We start from the raw sequence: 23,750 nt of genomic DNA, 5'->3' as shown, positions 1-23,750 counted from the left end.
ATCATTATTATCTCCGTATAAATGTTTTCTTATACAGAGTTATGTTTGGCATAGTGTTTTCATAAATGTTCAGTGGTGTGATCACATATGGGGGACTTTTACTACTATTTCTAAGTGTTCTCCTTTAATTAATTTATGATACCTTATAATTTTTAAGCATTATCTTCAAGTAGAAAAAGTAGACACATTAGAATGGCACCCAGTAATGGTGATTATTTTAGCTAAATATTTGAGAAAAAATGAGGGTAATTTCCTAGAGAGAGAAATTTGCCTGTGACATCAAGATAAAAATTGTGGCATTATGATCTATATTATTTCAAACTCATATGTGATAAAAATCACTGATCCCACTTAATATACTCAGTTATTTTCATTCTCTATTGTTACCCTTTTCTACTGACTCAACTCCCTGAGCGCACACAGAATATGTTTGTTGGTGAGCTGGAAGAAGTCCTCACTGTTAGTAAGAAATGATTTTCAGTGTGAATTCAAACACAGAAATCTAAGGAACAAAAAGTGAAGAACTTCTTCATTCTACCAGGCTTGTCTGAAAAAAATCCTTACCACACACAATGTCATCAGAATTCTCAGACCTTTGATTTTTATTCCCTTTTTCCAGGCCAACTTTTTAAAATTTTTCTAGTCTAAGATGTCTATTTGCCCATGACTATTTTTTTTGCTTATCATAACTGATGTTTCCAAAACCCAATAAAAACTCCATAGCAACAGTTAACTCTCCATATGTTTGCTCTAGTCTGATGTACCAAAACTCATTTTCGATTGGATTATAGTAAAGTATCCTTAGTCTCATAACAGATCATGATCTCAGAGTGACCACTGGGCTTTTGTGTAGTCAGATGCTCTGGTAACTCCTGTGCATGCCTCATGTTCTCCTTCTTTTGGAGTTCTTTTCACATGCATCCATGTGGCATGTGTGCTCCCTACATGCATATACATACACTGATAAATAAATATGCAAACTTTAGATATCATTGAGAACACAGAATACTGTTTGAGTCATACATGTGCTATCCAGCAAGTGACAGGTTAGGATACCCAAAACAAAAACTTCCCTCAAAAAACCAACTCATTTCAGTTTGATAAAACTCTGTTTGCCTTCTTTTGCAGTAGGTGGAGCTGGTCTTTACAAATGTCTAGGTTCTTGGTGAAAAAATGCCTCCCAGTAATTTTTCCATATTTACAGGTGTGATGGAGTGGTTGATTTGTTAGTTCTTCTTACAATATGTATTAGTCATAAAATAGCTAAATCTTTGACAAAACCCAACAATGACTCCAAAGCAAAATTACTTTCAGTTGGAGACTCTGAGCAATTTGGTTGCTGAGTTGTTTGATTATCCTATGCTCATTTCTTTTCTCTTAGGATAATTTTATGGTGTTTATATCTCTGAAGGAAGAGATTAATTCCTTGAGAATGATAGTTTATTATTGTGAATTAATTCTGCTTTCAATTAATGACAAAGTTCAATAATGCATGGGATATATCTTCAATATCTACCACATGAAGGCATTGTGCTAAGTGATTAATATTTTTGATCATCCCCAGTTTAATAATATAGCTAGGAATGATTGTTGGTATTATATACAAATCTCCCAAATGACATTTTGGCATTGGGAGACATCAGTATAATTGCGGCTCACTAGCTTAATGGGTACCAATCTTTCTGTATCCAAATGAGGATGGTATTGCTGCTCAGAATAGAAATGGAGGAAAATGGAACCCCGGGAGTTGAAGGAACAGGGAAATGACACAGAAAGTGATCAAGAGTGTGGAATTCCAACAACAACCTCTCCATTTTGATATCTTTAAAGTTCGTGGAGGAGAACTCAAAACCTCAGAGAAACACATATTACCTGGGGAGAATACATGTGAGAGTTAAACATTATTTGAAGGTAACAATGTGTGGGTAAGAAACCACAAAGCAGTTGCTTGCACTCCTATGCAGGTGAATAGAAATTCCTTAAGAAATATTTCACTTTGGTCATCAGTCCTCCCTCTCTGTTACTGGCTTTCTTGAGTTCAGCTCAGGACTTAACTGAGGGAGTCTGCCTCTTAAGACTGGGCTTGGGCTGGTTTAACCCCCAGAAACAGCTGACCTGACAAAGGTTAACTCTTGAATCCCAGGCATTAGCCTGAGAATCCAGCATGGGACTGATCAAGACCCCCTGAATGTGAGTGCCAATGAGGAGGCCTAGGTAATCTATTGAGCCTTGGGCAGCAGATCAGTACCCATCCCGAGTATACACACGGACTTTGGACTCCCATCCAACAATGTGAGGTGCATTCTCACCCTGAACTTTGGGGGAAGGGTCTAGGCCCTGCCCTATATGAAATGACAGACTATGGACACCCCCATGGAGGGCCTCACCCTCCATGGGGAAATGAGGGGATAATGAGGGGGTTGGGGGGAGGGCATGGGAGGAGGGTAGGGAAAGGGAGAGGGACCTGGAACTGACTTATGAAGCAACCTTGTTTCTTATCTAAATTTAAACTGAAAAATAAATTAAAAAAAGAGAAATATTTCACATTTCAGATCTGTGCGTTTACATATCATGTGAGACTAAAACAAATGCTGTTCACTCCAGAGGGCACTGAAGAGTTGCACAGTATCTGAAATCCATGGAGAACTGTTAGTGAGAAACATAACCTGATACTAGTCCAAAAAAAAAAAAAAAGATAACTAAGGGCCAACTTTGCTGTCTATTGAGTTAATGGATGACTAAGAATAGGATGAATGAGCAGTCACTTACAGAAGCATGGATGACTTAAAGGCAGCTGAGTCACAGAAAAGTCTGTCCCAGCCTGGATAATGACTCATGAAAGCTGAGTTGCAGAGCTCCCAGAGGGACTTGAAAACAGCTAGGGCTGCTGATTTGAGAGGCTCTTCTCAACACCGGTTGTTTATTTTTTAATGTAAACTTGGGAAGGGTAGTGTAAGTTCAGTACATTTCAGCTTTTATTGAAAAATGAACTTGAAGGTTTTATTTGCTTTCACTTGGTGGAACATTATGAAATTGAGGAGAAAACATAGAAATCTTGTAGATTGATGGGTTTAACCAGTCATCTTTGTGCTGATTTCCTAACCTCTAACTTCCAAAATTAAATAAACTTCAGTCTCTACTGGGGAAAATGAAAGAATAAAATCTTAGTCTTATAGAAAATAAAGGTTGGTGATAAATGAAAGAATATATTGTATCGAGCTTCCTTTCAGTAGCATCTCAGCTTATGCTCCAAATACACCACATACAACTTGTTGCCAGGCAACCAGAGGGAAAATTTCTGAATCAGTCAGCAAGCTGTGCTACAGCAGGCCATCCTACTGGATTCATTTCACAAAAGAACATAAACAGATAATCAAGTAAATACTTCACGCACAGCCAAAAAATGCATTATCTCATCTGTCACCTATATTAAATTATGTCTGGGCAACATTATTACTGTAGCACAATACAACAGACTGTGAAATAAATACAACAATTTAAAAATGCTGAGAAATCATGCAAATTTCATTTGCATTTCATTTAATTATAAGTGTGTGAATTCTGATAATTAATTAAGAAGTAAATATGAATTATCCTCTAGTAATTTGTTAAAGAAGTATAAGCCCAAAATTCCTTCCTCTACAATCTCACATTAACTATAATAGAGTTTTTCCCAAACCTCCTAATGTTGCAACCCTTCAGTTCTATCCTCATGTTGGGGTGACCTCCAGCCATAAAATTATTTTCCTTGCTACTTCATAACTATAGTTTTGCTACTGTTATGAATTGTAATAGAAATTTTTTGTGTTTTCTGAATGTCTTAGACAACGCTTCTGAAAGAATCATTCAACCCCCAAAGGGACCATAACCCACCTATACTGCCTTAATTAAAATTCCTCACCAGGTGTCATGATTCCCTTTTGCTGGTTTTCATTCATCATGAAACAAACATGGGCTATTTTCCTACTTATAAATTCCATGGCTCCAACATGGGTACTTTAAGATACTTTCAACTTTCCCAGGAGAAGAAATATAGATTTCATAATACCCATAGTCTACCTAAACATTACAAAGACAATGGGTGCCCAAGCATTTAGTAATGTTCCAAGAAAAAATATCACTGGGATTTTGCTACTGCGAAAGTTCTAAGGGAAATGTTTTAGCTTTGGTATATAGACACACAGGCAGAGATCGCAGGAGGAAAAGCGATGATGTTGTCAGTACTGTCAGGATGCAGAACAGGGTGCATGGCTTCCTGGAACACAGAAACCATGAATCTGGTTTTAGAACTCAATTTTAATTAAGATGCCACCACAAGGTTCAGATGCTTCATGAGATTGCAGTACCCAGGAAAGAACTTCAAGATAGATACTTGATTCTCTTTGGAGATAGAAGTCCAAATAATTCTGTCTCCTTGTTTTATATTAAATTTGAAATGTAGGTTTTCCTTAAGGCTCTATTATCTCTTTTGATGTACAGTTTTAAGGTTGTACATATGTTCATTTTGTGTATTTATCACCCTTAATATTGTACAGAATGAGTGATCAATACTGATTCTTAATTATTCACAATCAAATATACATGTTAATGGATAGCTTTCATTTGGGGGAACTTGTGTTTAGATGTTTACCATACACCTGATTAGGCATCACTGAGTCACACACATTTGTCAAATGGAAATGTACCTACTTTGGATATACAGGGGCTCACTGCCTGGAGGCTAGGCACAGATGGTGGCAGGGGCTTAACTTTTGACAAGTGAAACTGTTTTATGAGATGTACTATGTAAGAAAAGAATCTATTTGTAGTTAAAAACAACAAGTGGAGAGAAAATGAGTGATCTTGGAATTGTTAGATGCATATGAGACACCGAGTAAAAGGGAGGTGATGTCAAATTTGAAATATATGGTCCACACATTAACATTATTACTAGCGATGAAATTTTAAGACTTGAGGAAGTAGTTCACTGGGCCATGTTTTAAGGCTTGTATTTTGTTACAAATCCTGTCATTTTATGTTTCTACTCTTTGCCCATCATGAAGTTAATATCTTCTGCCACATATTTCTGGAAACATGATTTACTTACAGTTACATTACAGGCCCAGACACACAGAATCAATAACCTTGTGATGAAGATTCTGTAGCTACAACAAAAATGAATTGATCACCCTTTTTAATTGTGCTGTTAGGTATTGTGTTCATAGATATGAAAAGACAAATAATGCAAGCATTATTAAAACATAGCTAAAGCCAGAGATGAATGATGAGATACTTGAGGAGAACCTCTGAGAAATCTGGGTAACTGATTATTTTTCTACTCTTACATACAGTACCTAATTCAGAATATTAGTAGAAACAGAACCCAAAGAACGTGAGAGTAAAGTATGAAGACTTTATAAAATTGTGAATTGTGAGGCCTTGTAGGGTTGATATTGATGAGATTGAGGTTTTAGTGACACATACACAGAAGTTATTTTCTACTACATAGTGTCAGTTGAACAAGAATTAGCAATGTTTTAGAGGGTCTGGTATGAACCTACTCATTCTTAGATTTTCAGAAGAGCTCTGCACTCAATACTGAGGTTTACATTCTGGAACCCAGAAAACTCTGACTGGGGCACTATTGCTAGCATTTCTGTAATTCTGTTGTCTCACAATATAAGACAATGGACACCACCCTGAGCTCTCAATCATGCAGACAATAAGCTACAATGAATTACTGAGGCTACATTGCATTTCTTTTTTTTGTGCCTTGTCTCCTCCAAACCTTAAACTAAAAATTCCTGTAATTTGTTCTAGTTTACAATTTTACCCAGTGTTTGTTTCTGGCTGGTACCAGGCAAGTGAAAGAGAAAAAGATTTTGACATTATTGTTAACTCAACAATTATTTCATGCCAAAGAGAAAAACAAAAACATTCCCCTTTCCCATTATTATTTCCGGTTTGCCATCAATGTCTCTATTCGTACTCTCATTTTCCCAAACAGATGAATTGGTCCAAAGTTTTGAAACAGTTATATAGAATTAGAGTTCACATTTCAGACTTGGGAGGGGAAATAAATGGTGTCTAGTTCAAGAGAAGCTTCGTAATTTGATATGATTTTCATTTCTCTGAAAAACGATTGTCTATTTGAATGATAGATTTTGTCCTCTTATGACCAATTCCTTTCACAACTTGGTCAGGTGGGCATCAGCTTCACTAAGCTTGAGAGGATGCTGTGTTGGTAGACAGGATTGAGGTAAGCCCTTCAGGAGAGTTAGTCTTCAGTAGAAACCCAATAATAGATGAAGTACATACATCATTATTTTGTAACTATACTATACATGGCCACCCACTCATGATCATTTGACTTAGCATTCTTGCTTTCATGATGATGTAAACAGTGGTATACAGTTAATAGAAACCACATTTCAAATTTTCATCTTCTCTCAGTGTAGTGATATGCATTTAATGTTGTCTCACAATACAATGGCAATGGAAGCCACCATATGCTCTAACAGATATAAGCACTACAGTGAATAACTGAAGCTACATGCTGTACAGTATTCCCAGCATTTTAAAATATAATGTCCATATTTTATTGTTTCTGGAGCTTCCCACAGACGTTTGGCCCCTAATAATCACATAGACACTACATACATTATTTAATCTGTTGACCGATGACTAGTGCTTCTTATTGGCCAGTTCTGTCTTAATTATTAACTCATTTCTATTAATCTATGAAGTACCTGGAGAGAATTCACATAACACAACAATCAACATAGAATTGCTAAAAGCCTTTATCACTTGTATTTCATTATAAAAATAAGGAAATATAAAATAAATACATATCTTCCAATAATGAAGAGAGTGGTAAATGGATGTAATATATATTTCATTTTAGTATACCTTGGAAGTTATAGATGCCAATTTGTCTTGTAAGACTGTCAATGCAAATCGGACCTATTAAATGGCAATTCAAACTTTGTGAAGCAAACATTTAGATGCTTTTATTTATTTTCCAAACTGAGATTTCTTAAGAAATATGTGCCTCAGAGACGCTTTCACATCCTTATTTCTGAGGCTGTAGATCAATGGATTAAGTGTGGGTGTCACAAGATTGTTCAAAATCTGAATAATTGTACCAAGCAACGGGCTAGGACTGGGCTGTAGGTAGATGATGATGACTGGTCCATAAGCACAGACAATGGCAGTGAGGTGGGCACTGCATGTGGAAAACGCTCTCTGCCTTCCTTCTGTCGAACGAATTTTTGAGATAGAGATCCCAATTCGAGTGTAAGACACAAGTATTAGGAAAAAGCAAATAAGAGATAAAAGACCGACATTTGTAAACCCTACCCTCTGTGCTAGAGAAGAGTCCTCACAGGCCAGTGGTAACACTGCAGGCATGTCACAGAAGTAATATCCCACATCCCTGGGACCACAATAGGGCAACTGGAAAGTGAGGGTTGTTAGGATAATGGCATGCACACAACCACTCACCCAAGTCCCTGTGGCCAAGACACAGCACACTCTGTGGTTCATGATGACTGTGTATCTCAAAGGGAAGCATATGGCAACAAAGCGGTCATAGGCCATCACTGTGTATAGGAAGCACTCTGTGCATCCCAGACAATGATAGAAGAAGAGTTGAATGATACAGCCCTGGAAAGAGATCCCTCGACCCTGTCCTGAAAGATAAGACAACAACTTTGGAGCTGTTGTAGAACAGAAACCCAAGTCAAAAATGGAGAGGTTTCCCAAGAAAAAATACATGGGTGTGTGGAGTCTCTGGGAGGAGATGACTGCAATAAGAATGAGGAAATTTCCCAGGAGGGCACAGGCATACAGTGATGCGAACAGGAAAAGCAGGACCTTCTCCAGGCCTGCTGTCTCAGGGATGCCCAGCAAGATGAATTCTGTCACCATAGAGTTGTTTGTCATGTTTATGGGAGAAGCAATTCCTAGGAATCTATAGAAAGACTGTATTGGTGAAATGTATTATGTATGTGGATTAGACGAGTTTAAATCACCAGGGTGGAAGAGAAAATCATAGTGGTATTTACAGAGAGATGTTGTAGACAGAATTATCTTTCCTGCTGATGGGTTATTTTTTGTCACTTGGGTGACGAATTGCAGATGGTGTTTCTGAAAATGGCACGCAGAAGGTAACTTCCAGAGTAATTGCGGATGGTATCTTTACAATCTCACCCAATTTTAACTTCCAATGCTCATCTCTTCTCTTTCCTTATTCATACAAATGATTCTCTTCCATCATTCCAGAAGCTTGTGCTTCTGAAACGAAGACAAACACTCTAGAATTGTACTTGTGGGAAGGATAATGGAATGGCAGAAGTAGAAGAGGGATAAGAGTGGGGAGTGAGCATAATCAATTTTGAAATTTTCCAAGAAAATTTAATTAATTAAAGGTTATGTTTCCAGATACATTGGCACCCAGGTTCTGGAACCAATGGTAATGATAATCAGAACCTACAGTATTTGTGAAGAAAAGACAACAGCAAAGGATATACTTCATGACTTTAAACTGAAAGTTTGAGCATCACTGAATCTTGAAGCTGAATGAATTCATTGATTTTTCTTACACAGAAGCATGAATGTTTGCCTATTTTTCTTGTGGAAAAATGAGTATTTGTGATTTTACATGGGATAATTCTGTGAACTGTATGGTTAAAAGTTGATAATGGCATAGTGACTGAAGTCTCCATAGGCACTTCTTATACAATGCAGAGCTTCACCTACTTCTATTTGAAACATAATACCCACCGTACAAGTACACACATGAACACACAGACATACACACAGTAAGACAGACATATATACAGAAACACTTTTACATACACACACCTCAGTCAAAACCTCACAATTAATAATGTGTCAAATTTTTAAAGGATATTTGTCACATATATCACAAGAGGCAAACTAAGTATGTAGAGTTGAAAAAAAAGCAACTTAAAAGTACTTTATTGCCCAGTTGTATAGAAGGAACAGATGCACAAAGACCATACTACAAAGAATACAGTCACAGAGGTTAAAAGGCATGAAATTTTACTGCTTTTAACAAAGAAATTTCATGGGTTCATCTGTGAGCATAAGACTGTGTCATCAAATTTCAACTTCATTTAACTCTCTATCCATGATTATTGAATCATGAGGGAAAATGAGTAGCTACCTAAAGAAATACCTTGGCATTTAATACGGAGCAAAGAAACTGCTGTTGACTCTACCTCAGGATGCAAAATCTAATTCTGGAACCATATTTGAGTTAAAGAGAAAGGTGGGTAGAGAAAACACTCCTTTCAAGTTGTCCTATTTTAACGTTTTCTGACATATTCTCATTTTTCCAAAACATTATCATCCTTAAATTATAGGTTAAGTCATAAAATATATTGTCTAATAGTTACTAGGAGACTGAACACTCTGATAAAGGTGAAGGAGACATTTGGTCACTTACTGAGGCAGTAGAAACCCTAATGTGATGGACGGTTTTATTGAACACTGTTTTCCTTCGTATCTGCAGCAAAAGGAGGGTGTCGCACCATCCTTCACTCTCTAAGTTGTAACTGAGAATTTCTCCTTCTTTTAATCACTTTCCAGTAGAATGCCACATATCAAAGTATGTTTCAGCTCCCTGGCAGCAATTTCCTGTCTGGCTCCAGGAACTGTAATAATACACAACACAAGAGATTTTAAATAATCATGATCTTCCTTTGGGTATTAACCCCAAGAGAGAGAAGTCTTATTGAGCAGACATCTAACTAAGTCCTTTGTTCAATTATGTTGTGGTGCTGGTGGATTATTTCAGTATCTTTTGTGAACACTTTTATGAACTAACATTCTTCAACAATGTTTAGATGAAGCCTCAATACTTTTCTTGCACACTTAACCTGTGACTAACAATTATAAAATCTTGTAATTTTGAAATTCTATTTGTTACATACTGACCTATATGGTGAGGTAGGGTTCTTTGAAGCTAGGAGAAGTACTGTCAGTAAATGTCCTCTTATCTGGGCCCTACAGTGTCAATCAGCAGACAGGGTGGGGAGACACAAAGCAGTTTCCTAGCAGAGGAACTGACTTGTGTATGATGGAAAGATCACAAGATACTTAAGGAATTTAGGAGATGGGCCTGAATGTCAGAGTCACTGAAGGCAGAATTCCTGTCCTGCAAGCCACTTCCAAGTAACCACATAGAGGGTTAGTATGAATTATAAATGCTCTGCCAATAGCTCAGGCTTGTTTTTTAACTCAATTTTACATTTTCCATTTACCCATATTTTTATACACACTTTGCCATGTGCCTTGGTACCTTTTCTCAGTATGGCATGCCAATGCTATTCTCCCTGTGTCTGCTCCCTATTTCTTTGTCTCTGCCCTTCTTCCCAGCATTCTCTATTTGGCTCTCCCTTTAAACTTATCCTGTCTGGCTGTGGCCAATCATATTCTATATTAAACCAATCACAGTGATATACATTCATACAATATAAAGGGATAGTCCACAAGTCTTTATTTTCAGTTTCTTATGAGTGTGAGGGAGTAGGATCACAATTGTAGACTTTTCTGAATGACAGAGTACATTCAAGGTCTACTGTGGAATAACACCTCTGTACACTGGGAATACGTATTACTCTCATGCATTAATAAAATCCTGATGGGATAGTAGCCTGGCAAGACATGTTGATGAGAAAGACAGACACGGAGGATTCTGGGAGGAAGAAAGAGGGAGTCAGGAGATGCCAGCTAGCCACTAAATGAGCAGGGAATGAGGAAATTAAGGTAACAGGACATGAGCCATGTGATGGCAGAATGTAAATAAGAAATATGGATTAACTTAAGTGTAAGAGTCAGCTAGTAACAAGCCTAAGATAATTAATATTAATCCTCTGAGTGGTTATGTGGAAACTGGTGGGCAGGAAAGAAATGCTCAACTTCAAAGATTAACATAAGAAACCTGTTTAGATTATGTCTCAAAATAAAAATTAAAAAGCATATGGTCATAGCTCATTGTAAGTATACATATTTGTAGTGTGATTTTTATCATAGAGAAGGTCACAAGTTTTATGCCTAGTGTTGCAAATGAAGGAGATGTTAGAGGTTATAGGAAGAGAACTCCAATTAAGATAAAGCTTGAGAGAGAGAAGATAGCAGATGATGACTGAATGTCCCAATGTTTACATTAAAACGGTTGTCTATTGATTAGGAGTAGATGAAATGCTACCATTTTAAGCAAGATTGTCTCAGAATATAGCGGGTGAGAAACTATATACAGATATGACCACATCTATAATACAAAGAATAACTCTGGGGAAGAGTAGACTGTTCAAATAGTTAAGTAAGAGCCTAGCACTAGAGTCTTTTCAGACATATGGTCAGGAATAAAGGGGAAAGAATAGTTATTAGTGTAGAGAAATGCCATCTTTAGTAAATATGGGTAAAGAGTCAGTTAGCCTAACATGACGGGACCAGACTATATCTTCATTTCCAGATAAAGAGAAATATGAAGCCGTTAGGGTGGAAAACAGACCAATAAAATAAAAAGAGAGAGGGTTATTTGGACAAAATAAAAGGAAAATTTATAGGAATAAAACCAATGAAGAGAGACTGAAATCAATCATGGCTAAGAAGAGGGACGATGAAGGATATGAAGACAAGGCCCCATATACATAGAGATAAGGAGGATAAACATAGCAGATAGACATTTTAGGAGAAAAAAGATGACCATCATTTTCAGCTTTAGCAAATTTGTCTTCATTGTGCAGAGATGGGTGAAAATCTGAAGCAGGATCCTGTTTATTTCCACAAATAGTATACTTTAAATATTCTAGCAACCCCAGTTCCTATTTGATGTATACTATAATCACGCAGCAGTCTAGCTCAAACACACTTAGGGTTAATCCACAGTACAACTGCATGTGCCTGATATGGAGTACAATGGGCTAACTGGAAGCTCACTGCTATTGCTATAAGCAATGTTTGTCAGTCACTCTGCTTTCTATCGTTCAGATGCTTCCTGGCCATACTACATTGATGTTGGGAAAGAATTGAGATAAAGTGGTTCGAGAATCTCTGGCAGGAATGCAGTTATAATAAAAGAAGATATAGCTCTCCCTCAAAAACCACATGGCCTGAAAACAGGCAATAGGTTTTAAAGTGGAGCTTTAAACTTCTTCTAGTGTGTTCTTCAATAGTATGGGATGCATTCATACTGTTACTCCATCTACAGAACCCTACGTGTATGCAGAATTGAAACTTAAACATGGTAAAAGTGTCATAATGAAGACCATGATTTTGTAGGATAATATATAACTAATTTTAAAAGAAACTGAAAGAAACCTGGGAATGCTGAGAGTAGGAGAAATAGTCTTCTCCAGGAAACAGCACGTCAAATGACTATACAACACCTAATGGTAATCCTGAAAGATAGGTCTACATACTAAGAACATAACATAGACTGTGCAGGCTACATTTAGAAATATATGTATATAACTTACATATATGCATTTAACAATTGTCAGTGAAAGGGATATTGAAAGAGAAAGAAGGGGTATATGGAAGATTTTGAAGGGAAGAAACAAAAGGTTATATGTACATACTATATACTATATATATTATATATAATCTCAAAAGAAAAGAGAAAAGAAAATACATCCATTAAGCCAAAACTATGTCTTCAGTTTCTATAATCTTCCCAAATTTCCACCCCTTACTAATCATTTTATATCATTTTTCAATAAAAGCAGCTTATTATAGAACCTAGAGTGGTTAAGTTCATTTTACTTTCATTGGCTCCTTCCTGTTAGCTCATTCTCTTCAAAGATTGCCCAAGTAGCTGAGGAGTAATGTGTCAGAACTTCATTGCTGTTCAAATCTGAGCAATATTCCTTTGTATATCCATTGTATAATACATGGATATGAACCATTCAAACACTCAGACATTTTCTATTCCTAAGCTTTGTGAATAATAATGTTATGAACACAGAAATACAAATAGCTTTTCAGCATCTTAATTTTGATCATTTTGTATATACAATGAGAATCTGATTTGTTTGATTTTGTTATTTTATTCTTCATTATTTTTAAAGAACTATGATGTTATTTCCATACTGATGATCTCATATATTCTCATCAACATAATAGCATAGGAGAGTAAAATTTTCCTGTAGACAAAAATCATTATCATTACTTTTATTTTAATACACACACACACACACACACACACACACACACACGCTATAAATATTGCAATGTTGGGTGTTATAATTGGAAATTATTTAAAATGTTTGGAACTTTTGATAGTCATGAGAAATTTATTTAGTAGGAGTCAAAGAATAAAAGTTTATTCTTGTTTTGACTTTCAAACATCTGTATATCTCTAATATAGCTATGTATTCAATTTAGAACACTGTTCTGCATGATAAATGTGTTACTAATGTTCTTTTCTTTTAAGCCAATAAATATGTCATTCATTATATTTGAATGGAGTCTCTATCTATTTTTCACTGCTATAAAATTTTTCTAGGGACTGGCTATAGTATAAAGGGGAGACATTTACTTTTTGTACAGATCTGAAGGCCAGGATAATGAGTAATTAAAAAATCACAGATGAAAATAATATCAGGCAAGTGTGTGTGTAACCCAATAAACATACATCATTCTTGTACTTTCAATTCTGAAATAAATGGCTTTCATTTTTACTCTTGTATGATATGAGAAAAGACAACAAGCCTTATAGAGAGACCAAGCTGAAGAGGTTAATAACTGAAAATTAGAATATTTCCTTGATGGATGGAAGGTTTTCCCTTAAAGTGTAAGATGGAGGAACTGCTGGAGTATCCGAGGGATATGCTTAAGAAGACAACATCAGGGTCAATTCAGGCAGTGAGACGCAGGAGTGGGAGCTGCTATGACTTCTTGGAACTGCATCTATAACCTAGGAGCTGGGTAAGTGATACCCAGTATTCCATGCTTATATAGATCTGCCAGAAGTACCTGGGTGACATGGTCATAACTAAGTACATAACCACTGTATAAAAGGATTGTGGAAATACTCATATTGTGGTCTAGAAGTATGATGTGGTATTTAGTTTTAATCAGATGCTCATGAAGAGTAAATTAATTTCAAAATACTCCCAGAAAAAGTGGTCTTTGGCAAGTCATTTTGGAAAGATGTGCATGAGACTCATCCAGAAGCTGCGTGAACTCTGATGAGGGTGACATCATCTTCACTGATTTTGGCATGGGATGAAGTAGCTTTTGAGTTTCACCACAATTTTTCTGTTCTAATTCAAAGATAGACAAGAGTCACTGAAAATCATTTGTACAAAGAGAAAAGACATGCAGTGGTGATATCCAGGGGGATGGAATCCATTGGCACAATGAAATAAGTATATCAAAACTTAGAATTCTCAACCCTAGTTCATTCTCCAGTATCCTGTTGCACTCTTGAAATATTAATAACCCTTTCCTGACATTTCTGGTGGTGATTCTTGATACATATAAATATCTTGTGTCTAAATTGACTGTGATCTGAGAACTTTTTAGGTACTACCTGGAGGTACAGTGATGGACTCACCTGACTCACAATGGAGAATTTACTGAGTCAGTGGTATCTGTGTAATTCATGAAGAAGGCACTGGGTCGCTTAGCAAAACAATTGCTGCCCTAAGAGATGTCCAGTAATGTGATATTGAAATCATTTGGGGTGACCAAATGAAAATTCCTGAAAGTCACCATTGTGGCCTTGGAGCCTTCCATGGGGACCCCAAAGACGATCCACCCCCAAACAGTTTAGCCCTAAAGTTTAAGAAGTTTCAGAGTTGAGATGACATCACCATGAAAGAATGTGTAAGAAAAGATGCCAACACCAGAATGAAATCTGCTATGAAAACAGACAAACAGTGGTTTGGGGTATAAAACCACTGAGCATGCTGTGAAAATAGGCACACAGTCATGGTCCAAGTTGTAGCAGCATCAGCTATGCTCTGAAAACAAGCAACTGTGTTTCCTGAATGTGACAGCATCAAGCTCATAACACAGTGTGAAGAAAGAAGGCACTGGACTTGGGTACACACCAGGATCAACCATTAGTAAAGTGTTGCAGGGATGATATACTAATTTCTCTTACTTCAGATAGGTAAATGGAGAGGTTAAAATAGAGTTAGCAGTGGGTTCAGTGCATATCCAAGACCTATTTGCAGCAATTCTTATTAGTGGTTTTCTGAACACCGCATTGACATTATGAGTTCTCTGGCAAATTGATGAGGTGTGTTAAGCCAAGACAGAGATCATGAAGGGCAGCATGGGTAGGAAATTAGGAACAGGAGTCTGTTAGCTCACTAGATATGTGTTTGGGGGCCACAATGCTGATTTGTGTAAGATTCTGTATCTGTTATGTGAGGTTTCTAATATTGAGAACTCTCACATAGAAATTGTAAAGGTTTATTTTATGGATATGGCCTTTGCATGTGTGGAGATTATAGTTATGAAGGGGGGGTATCATAGTCATCAGTCAATAAAATGCCTTATAAAACTCTCACATTCCACTTTGTTATATAGGGGAACTGAAGTGCTTGGGAGCTCATTTTCAGAAACATTTCAGCTCATGTGCCTATTCTCTTGGGGAAAAAACAAAACAAAACAAAACAGCAACTTGTTGCCAGGCAACCACAGAGCAGCTACCTGAATCAATCAGAAAGCTGTTCTAAAGCAGGCCTTCCTATTGGCTTCATTCCATAAAAGGACAAAAATACATTATCAAGTAAAGATATCCAAAAATGCATTATCTCATCTAAGACCTCCATTAAATTATGTCTTGGTATGATATTTGGTATGATATCATGATAGAATGTATTGCAAAGCAAATACAACACTGTAAAATATACCAAGTAATATCATGCCAATTTCCTTAAACTGTGAGTACATTAATTCTGATTATGAATATTCTTTTGTTTTAGAAAAGTATTAAAAGGTATATATGAATTATCCTCTGGTTATTTCTTAAAGAAGTACAAGCCTGAAACATCTCCCTCTAAAATTGCACATTGACTTGAATATGATGTTTACACTTCTTAACTGGGTCATGGTTTCCTGTTTCTAGTCTCTGCTTTCTTTCATTATTGAATAGAATGAGGCTCTTTTCATACTTACAAGTTTCATTGACTAACATAGGAATGTTAATTTTTACTTTCCTAAGGGCAGAAATATGGGTTTTATAACACCTGCACTCCACCCAAACAATTTCAAAAACAAAAGATGCCCAAACATTTAATAGTATTACAATTAAAATAATAATGACACTTTACTTCTGTAAAAATTCTAAGTGTAATTTCACAGTTTGGGTATATAGACACAGAGGCAGAGAGACCAGAAGAGGAAAAGGGATGGTGCTGTCAGTACTGTCAGGATGTCCAGCGGGTTGCATGGCTTTTTGGAACACAGAAACCATGATTCTGGGTTTAGAGTTCAATTTTAGTCAATACAATACTGGGAGAGTCAGGTGGTTCACATGACTATCATACCCAGAAAAGAAACCAAAGATAGATTCTTCATTCTCTCATGGAGAAAGAAGTACAAATACTGATTTTTCCTTCGTTTGATATTAGCCAAAATGTTAAACAGTGACATCATAGTATCTGGGTTTTCCTGAAGGTTCCTTAATTCCTTTTGGTATACATTTCTTTTGTTTTCCTTTTTGTTATTTGAAACAATTTTTAAATTTAAATGTATTTCATCATGTTCTCCTCTTCCCCCCAAGTCCTTCCAGTTCTTCTCCCTCTTCCTCCCCACCCTAGTGTAAGTTCCTTCTCAAAACACAAACAAAAACCTAAGGCAACAGCAAAAACAAAAACTCCCCTAAGATAAAAATTAAATAAATAAATAAAACAACCCATCTCCAAAACTCCTCCAAATTGTAACCAAACAAGAGCACACACACACACACACACATACACACACACACCACCACCACCACCAACAACAACAACAACAACAAAAACAAAACTGTAAAATTCATTTTAATTTTTCAACCCTTCATTTTCATTTTATGTACTTGTGTTTTCAAAATCCTATTTGACAGAACAGGGGATCCATAATTATTTGTGACTTATTTATTTCACAATTTAACATATAAAAATTCCATTCTTTTGAGATGTATAAACTATGAATAAATCTAGTCTCAATGAGGTAGAACCGCATTTTCAACTAAGTAAGCAGTGTGTATGATTTTGCGTTCTCCCAAGTCCAAATCTCCTTTCATAGATGTTGTGTCCTCTACACCTGATTGGACATCGCTGAGTTACACACTATTCATCCTTTGTCCAATAGATATGTACCCAATATACATAGGAGTTTGTCACTTGCATGCTTCTTGTAAATCTAAGTAAATTTACATGCATGCAAAATGCAAGGGTTATGTAGACAATGAGGCTTTCACCCAGAATGAAAAGGAAGCTACTGAGGTCAGATATTAGGTTGCTTTCTTTGCAGGCAGTCTATGACAAGAGTGATTCATGAAGCTATAATGATCAAAGCTAAGCAAGAATGGCTATCTCAGGATGTTAGATAGGTTCAGAATATGGGATGTTTCTCAAGGAAAGACGTGGGAACAAGTAAAGCCAGCATAAAAATAGTGGGGATTGGGTGGGGGGCTTGGGGCCTGGTGGAGGGACAAGGGAGGAGGGGTGGGAGAGGGAGCTGGGACTGACGTGTAAAACATTCACATTTCTAACTTAAATAAAAACATATATTGAGGGAAAAAAGAAGGAAGTTGTGAGAACACATCAGTCCTCTAGGAGAAAATAGCAAAACAAAACAAAAAACCCAAACAAACAAAAAAAAATAGTATCAATATGTTGGTTACACTGCTGATGTCCTAGGTTTGGACAGCTTTCCATGACCATGTTGGTGCCTGAGGAACTTTCTGTAGCTGTGCCCATACTTAACAATGTGGCCTGTCCTTCCACCTGGGCCAAGTGATATCAGTGTTTCTGTTGTAGCTGGGGTCTGTAAAGATATCAATAGCCCATGTTACCATAAGGGGTAATAGGAAGTGTGTGTACTGAAATCCCGAGGGCCATGCTGAGATGCCACATCGCCACTTGCCTGGGATGACTGGCTCTGCCCCTCATTGGGCACTGTAGAAGGAGAGCTTTCTCTGTTCCCAAGGGAGAGCTGACCCCAGAAATCCAGAGATACCCCACTGTTCAGCAATGGTAGGGGATCACATTTAAGGAGTTAGAAGATGAGCAAATCCTTGAAAAATAGTGGTGCTTGGATAGAATCCACACAACACAAAAATCAACACAGGAGGACTGGTTGATACCAGCCCTTGTAAGACAGAGACAGATACTTCTCTGCCTGTGAGGGCAGGCTACTCTAAAGAGCTAGAATGTCTAAGGATATACAAAGAAATCCTGTCACACACACACACACAAAAAAGAAAGAAATAAAAAAGAAAATCAATCCTGGATCTTCTAAGAGACTTTGTCATTTATATTTCATTATAAAACACAGGGAGATATAAAACCAATGTACATTTTAACAGGGACAAAACTGATAATTTATGTAATGTATATTTCATTTTAATACAATTTAGATGATATGGATGTCAATTTGTCTTAGGAAATAAGGTGCAGATTCAAATCTGCCCTACTAAATGGTGAATTAGCTTTTATTCAGCAACAATTTAGATATCATTATTTATTTTCAAGACTAAGACATCTCTTTAAAAAAACATGCCTGAGGGCTGCTTTCACTTCCTTATTCCTTAGACTGTAGATCACTGGGTTGAGTGTGGGTGTTACAAGATTGTTCAAAACTTGAATTATTGCACTAAACAATGGACTGGGACTGGGCTGGAGGTAGATGATGATGACTGGTCCATAAACGCATATGATGGCAGTAAGGTGGGCACTGCACGTGGAGAACGCTCTTTGTCTGCCTTCTGTTGAACGAATTTTTGAGATACATATCCCGATTCCAGTGTAAGACACAACAATGAGAAAAAAACAAATGAGAGATAAAAGACCAACATTTGTAAAGCCTACCTTCTGTGCTAGAGAGGGGTCCTCACAAGCTAGCAGTAACACAGCAGGCATGTCACAGAAGTAATAATCCACCTCCCTGGGGCCACAGTAGGGCAACTGGAAAGTGAGGGTTGTTAGAATAATGGAGTGCACACAGCCACTCATCCAGGTCCCTGTGGCCAAGACACAGCACACTCTGTGGTTCATGATGACTGTGTATCTCAAAGGGAAGCATATGGCAACAAAGCGGTCATAGGCCATCACTGTGTACAGGAAACACAATGTACAACCCAGACAGTGATAGAAGAAATGTTGTACCACACAGCCCTGGAAAGAAATCCCTCAACCTTGTCCTGAAAGATAAGACAACATCTTTGGAGCTGTTGTAGAACAAAAACCCAAGTCAAAGATGGAGAGGTTTCCCAAGAAAAAGTACATGGGTGTGTGGAGTCTCTGGGAGGAGATGACTGCAGTGAGAATGAGGAAGTTTCCCAGGAGGGCACAGGCATACAATGCTAAGAACAGGAAAAGCAGGACCTTCTCCAGGCCTGCTGTCTCAGGGATGCCCAGCAAGATGAATTCTGTCACTATAGTGTTGTTTGTCATATTTATGGGAGAAACAATTCCTAGGAATCTATGGAAAGAAATTATTGGTAAAATGTGTTATGTATGTGGAATAGATGGGTTTACATCACCAGGGTGGAAGAGAAAATAATAGTGGTATTTACAGAGAGATGTTGTAGACAGAATTACCCTTCAGTAGGTGACAAATTACAGATGGTGTTTCTGAAAATGTCACTTAGAAAGTAACTTCCAGAGTAATTGCGGATGGTGTCTTTACAATCTTACCCAAGTTTAACTTCCAATGCTCATATCTTCTCTTTCCCTATTCATACAAATGATTCTATTCCAACATTCCAGAAGTTTGTGTTTCTGAAACAAAAACACTCTAGAATTGTACTTGTGGGAAGGATGATGGAATGGCAGAAGTAGAAGAGGGATAAGAAAGAGGGGGAGTGAGCATAATCAGTTTTGAAAATTTCTAAGAAAATTTAATTAATTAAAGGTTATGTTTCCAGATACATTGGCACCCAGGTTCTGGAACCAATGGTAATGATAATCAGAACCTACAGTATTCATGAAGAAAAAACAACATCAAAGGATATATCTCATGATTTTAAACTCAAAGTCTGAGCATCACTGAATCTTGAACCTGAATGAATTCATCGATTTTTCTTACACAGAAGCAGGAATATTTGCCTATTTCTCCTGTGGAAAAATGAGGATTTGTGATTTTACATGGGAAAATACTGTGAACTATATGGTTAAAAGTTGATAATAGCATAGTGACTGAAGTCTCCATAGGCACTTCTTACACAATGCAGAACTTCACCTACTTCTATTTGAAACATAATACCCACCGTACAAGTACACACATGAACACACAGACATACACACAGTAAGACACACATATACACAGAGACAATTTTACATACACAAACATCAGTCCAAACCTCACAATTAATAATGTGTCAAATTTTAAAGGATATTTGTCACATATATCACAGGAGGCAAACTAAGTATGTAGAATTGAAAAAAAGCAACCTAAAAAGTACTTAATTGCCCAGTTGTATAGAAGGAACGGATGCACAAAAAACATTCTACAAGAATACTGTCACAGAGGCTTTAAAAGGCATGAAATTTTTACTGCATTTAACAAAGAAATTTCATGTGTTCATCTGTGAGCATAAGACTGTGTCATCAAATTTCAACTTCTTTTAACTCTCTATCCATGATTATTGAATCACGAGGGACAATGAGTAGCTACCTAAAGAAATACCTTGGCATTTAATACGGGACAAAGAAACTGCTCTTGACTCTACCTCATGATGCAAAATCTAATTCTGGAACCATATTTGAGTTAAAGATAAAGGTGCGCAGAGAAAACACTCCTTTCAAGTTGTCCTATTTTAACGTTTTCTGACGTATTTTCATATATTTTCAGTTTTCCAAAACAATATATTCCTTAAATTATAGGTTAAGTCATAAAATATATTGTCTAATAGTTACTAGGAGACTGAACACTCTGATAAAGGTGAAGGAGACATTTGGTCACTTACTGAGGCAGTAGAAACCCTAATGTGATGGACGGTTTTATTGAACACTGTTTTCCTTTGTATCTGCAGTAGAAGGAGGGTGTCTCACCATCCTTCACTCTCTAAGTTGTAACTGAGAATTTATTCTTGTTTTAGTCACTTTCCAGTAGAATGCCACACACTGAAGTATGCTTCAACTCCCTGGCAGCAATTTCCTGTTTGGCTCCAGGAACTGCAATAATTCACAACACAAGAGATTTTATATAATCATGATCTTCCTTTGGGTATTAACCCCAAGAGAAGGAAGTCTTATTGAGCAGACATCTAACTAAGTCCTTTGTTCAATTATGTTGTGGTGCTGGTGAATTATTTCAGTATCTTTTGTTAACACTTTTATGGACTTTTATGAACTTTCTTCAACAATGTTTAGATGAAGCCTCAATATTTTTCTTGTACACTTAACCTTTGACTAAAAATTATAAAATCTTGTAATGCTGAAATTCTATTTGTTACATACTGACCTATATGGTGAGGTAGGGTTCTTTGAAGCTAGGAGAAGTACTGTCAGTAAATGTCCTCTTATCTGGGCCCTACAGTGTCAATCAGCAGACAGGGTGGGGAGACACAAAGCAGTTTCCTAGCAGAGGAACTGACTTGTGTATGATGGAAAGGATCACAAGATACTTAAGGAATTTAGGAGATGGGCCTGAATGTCAGAGTCACTGAAGGCAGAATTCCTGTCCTGCAAGCCACTTCCAAGTAGCCACATAGAGGCTTAGTATGAATTATAAGTGATCTGCCAATATCTCAGGCTTCTTTTTAGCTCAATTTTACATTTTCCATTTACCCATATTTTTATACACACTCTGCCATGTGCCTTGGTACCTTTTCTCAGTATGGCATGTCAATGCTATTTTCCCTGTGTCTGCTCCCTACTCCTTTGTCTCTGCCCTTCTTCCCAGCATTCTCTATTTGGCTCTTCCTCTAACCTTATCCTGTCTGGCTGTGGCCAATCAGATTCATTATTAAACCAATCACAGTGATATACATTCATACAATATAAAGGGATAGTCCACAACTCTCTATTTTCAGTTTCTTATGAGTCTGAGGGATTAGGATCACAAATGTAGACTTTTCTGAATGACTGAATATATTCAAGTTTTGCTGTGGAATAATCCCTCTGTAAACTGTGAATATGTATTACTCTCATCCATTAATAAAATCCTGAATGGCTAGTAGCCAGGCAATATATGTCAGTGAGACAGGCAGACACAGAGGATTCTGGGAGGAAGAAAGAGGGAGTCAGGACATGCCAGCTAGCCTCTAAAGGAGCAGGGCATGTGGAAAATGAGGTGACAAGGCATGAGCCATGTGGTGGCAGAGTGTAAATAAGAAATATGGATTAACTAAAGTGTAAGAGTGAGCTAGTAACAAGCCTAAGATAATTAATATTAATCCTCTGAGTGGATATTTGGGAACTAGTGCGCAGGAGAGAAATGCTCAACTTCAAAGATTAACATAGGAAACTTGTTTAGATTATGTCTTAAAATAAAAATTTTAAAGCATAGGGTCACAGCTCATTGTAAGTATGCGTAATTGTAGTGTGATTGTTTAGCATAGAGAAGGTCACAGGTTTTATGCCTAGTGTTGCAAATGAAGGAGGTGTTAGAGGTTATAGGATGAAAACTCCGATTAAGATAAAGCTTGAGAGAGAGATGATTGCAGATGATGACTGAAAGTCCAACTGTTTACATTAAAACGGTTGTCTATTGATAAGGAGTAGATGAAATGCTACAATTTTAAGCAAGAGTATATAGCGGGTGAGAAACTATATAGAGATATGACCACATCTACAATACAAAGAATAGTTCTGGGGAAGAGTAGACTGTTCAAATAGTCAAGTAAGAGCCTTGCACTAGAGTCTTTTCAGACATATGGTCAGGAATAAAGGGGAAAGAATAGTTATTAGTGTAGAGAAATGCCATCTTAAGTAGATATGGGGAAAGAGCCAGTTAGCCTAACATGATGGTACCAGACTATATCTTTATTTCCAGATAAAGAGAAATATGAAGCCATTAGGGTGGAAAACAGATCAATAAAATAAAAAGAGACATGGAGGGCCTCACCCTCCCTGGTTGAATGAGGGGATAACGGGGGGGGGAGGGTTGGGGGAAGGGCACGGGAGGAGGGGAGGGAAAGGTGGAGGGACCTGGAACTGACTTGTGAAGCAACCTTGTTTCTTATCTAAATTTAAACTGGAAAAAAAATAAAAAAATAAAAAGAGGGAGGGTTATTTGTACAGAACAAAATGAAAATTTATAGGAATAAATCCAATGAAGAGAGACTGAAATCAATCATGGCTAAGAAGAGGGACCATGAAGGATATGAAGAAAAGGGCCCAAATCCAATGAGATAAGGAGGATAAACATAGCAGATAGACATTTTAGGAGAAAAAAGATGACCACCATTTTCAGCTTTACCAAATTTGGCTTCATTGTGCAGCTATGGGTGAAAATCTGAAGCAGGATCCTGTTTATTTCCACAAAAACTATACTTTAAATATTCTAACACCCCCAGTTCCTATTTGATGTATAATATAATCACGCAGCAGTCTAGCTCAAACACAAGGTGCATC

The 23,750-nt window shown here is 37.1% G+C and overlaps 2 protein-coding genes across 2 annotated transcripts; both read right to left on the bottom strand.

The window, feature by feature from the left end:
- Positions 1 to 6,993: 6,993 nt before the first annotated feature.
- On the bottom strand, positions 6,994 to 7,923 carry LOC101823631 (putative olfactory receptor 10D4). Its single transcript, XM_005069256.1, has one exon. The coding sequence runs from the start codon at positions 7,921 to 7,923 to the stop codon at positions 6,994 to 6,996; it is 930 nt and encodes a 309-aa protein (XP_005069313.1).
- A 10,766-nt stretch (positions 7,924 to 18,689) lies between these two features.
- On the bottom strand, positions 18,690 to 19,625 carry LOC121133523 (putative olfactory receptor 10D4). The gene is given in 1 exon segment (XM_040730191.1): positions 18,690 to 19,625. A coding segment is annotated over 1 exon segment (936 nt).
- Between the last annotated feature and the right edge of the window lie 4,125 nt (positions 19,626 to 23,750).

Source organism: Mesocricetus auratus, unplaced genomic scaffold (genome assembly GCF_017639785.1).
Source record: "Mesocricetus auratus isolate SY011 unplaced genomic scaffold, BCM_Maur_2.0 Super-Scaffold_100022, whole genome shotgun sequence".
Lineage (NCBI taxonomy): Eukaryota > Metazoa > Chordata > Mammalia > Rodentia > Cricetidae > Mesocricetus > Mesocricetus auratus.
This window is presented reverse-complemented; position numbering and strand designations above follow the sequence as displayed.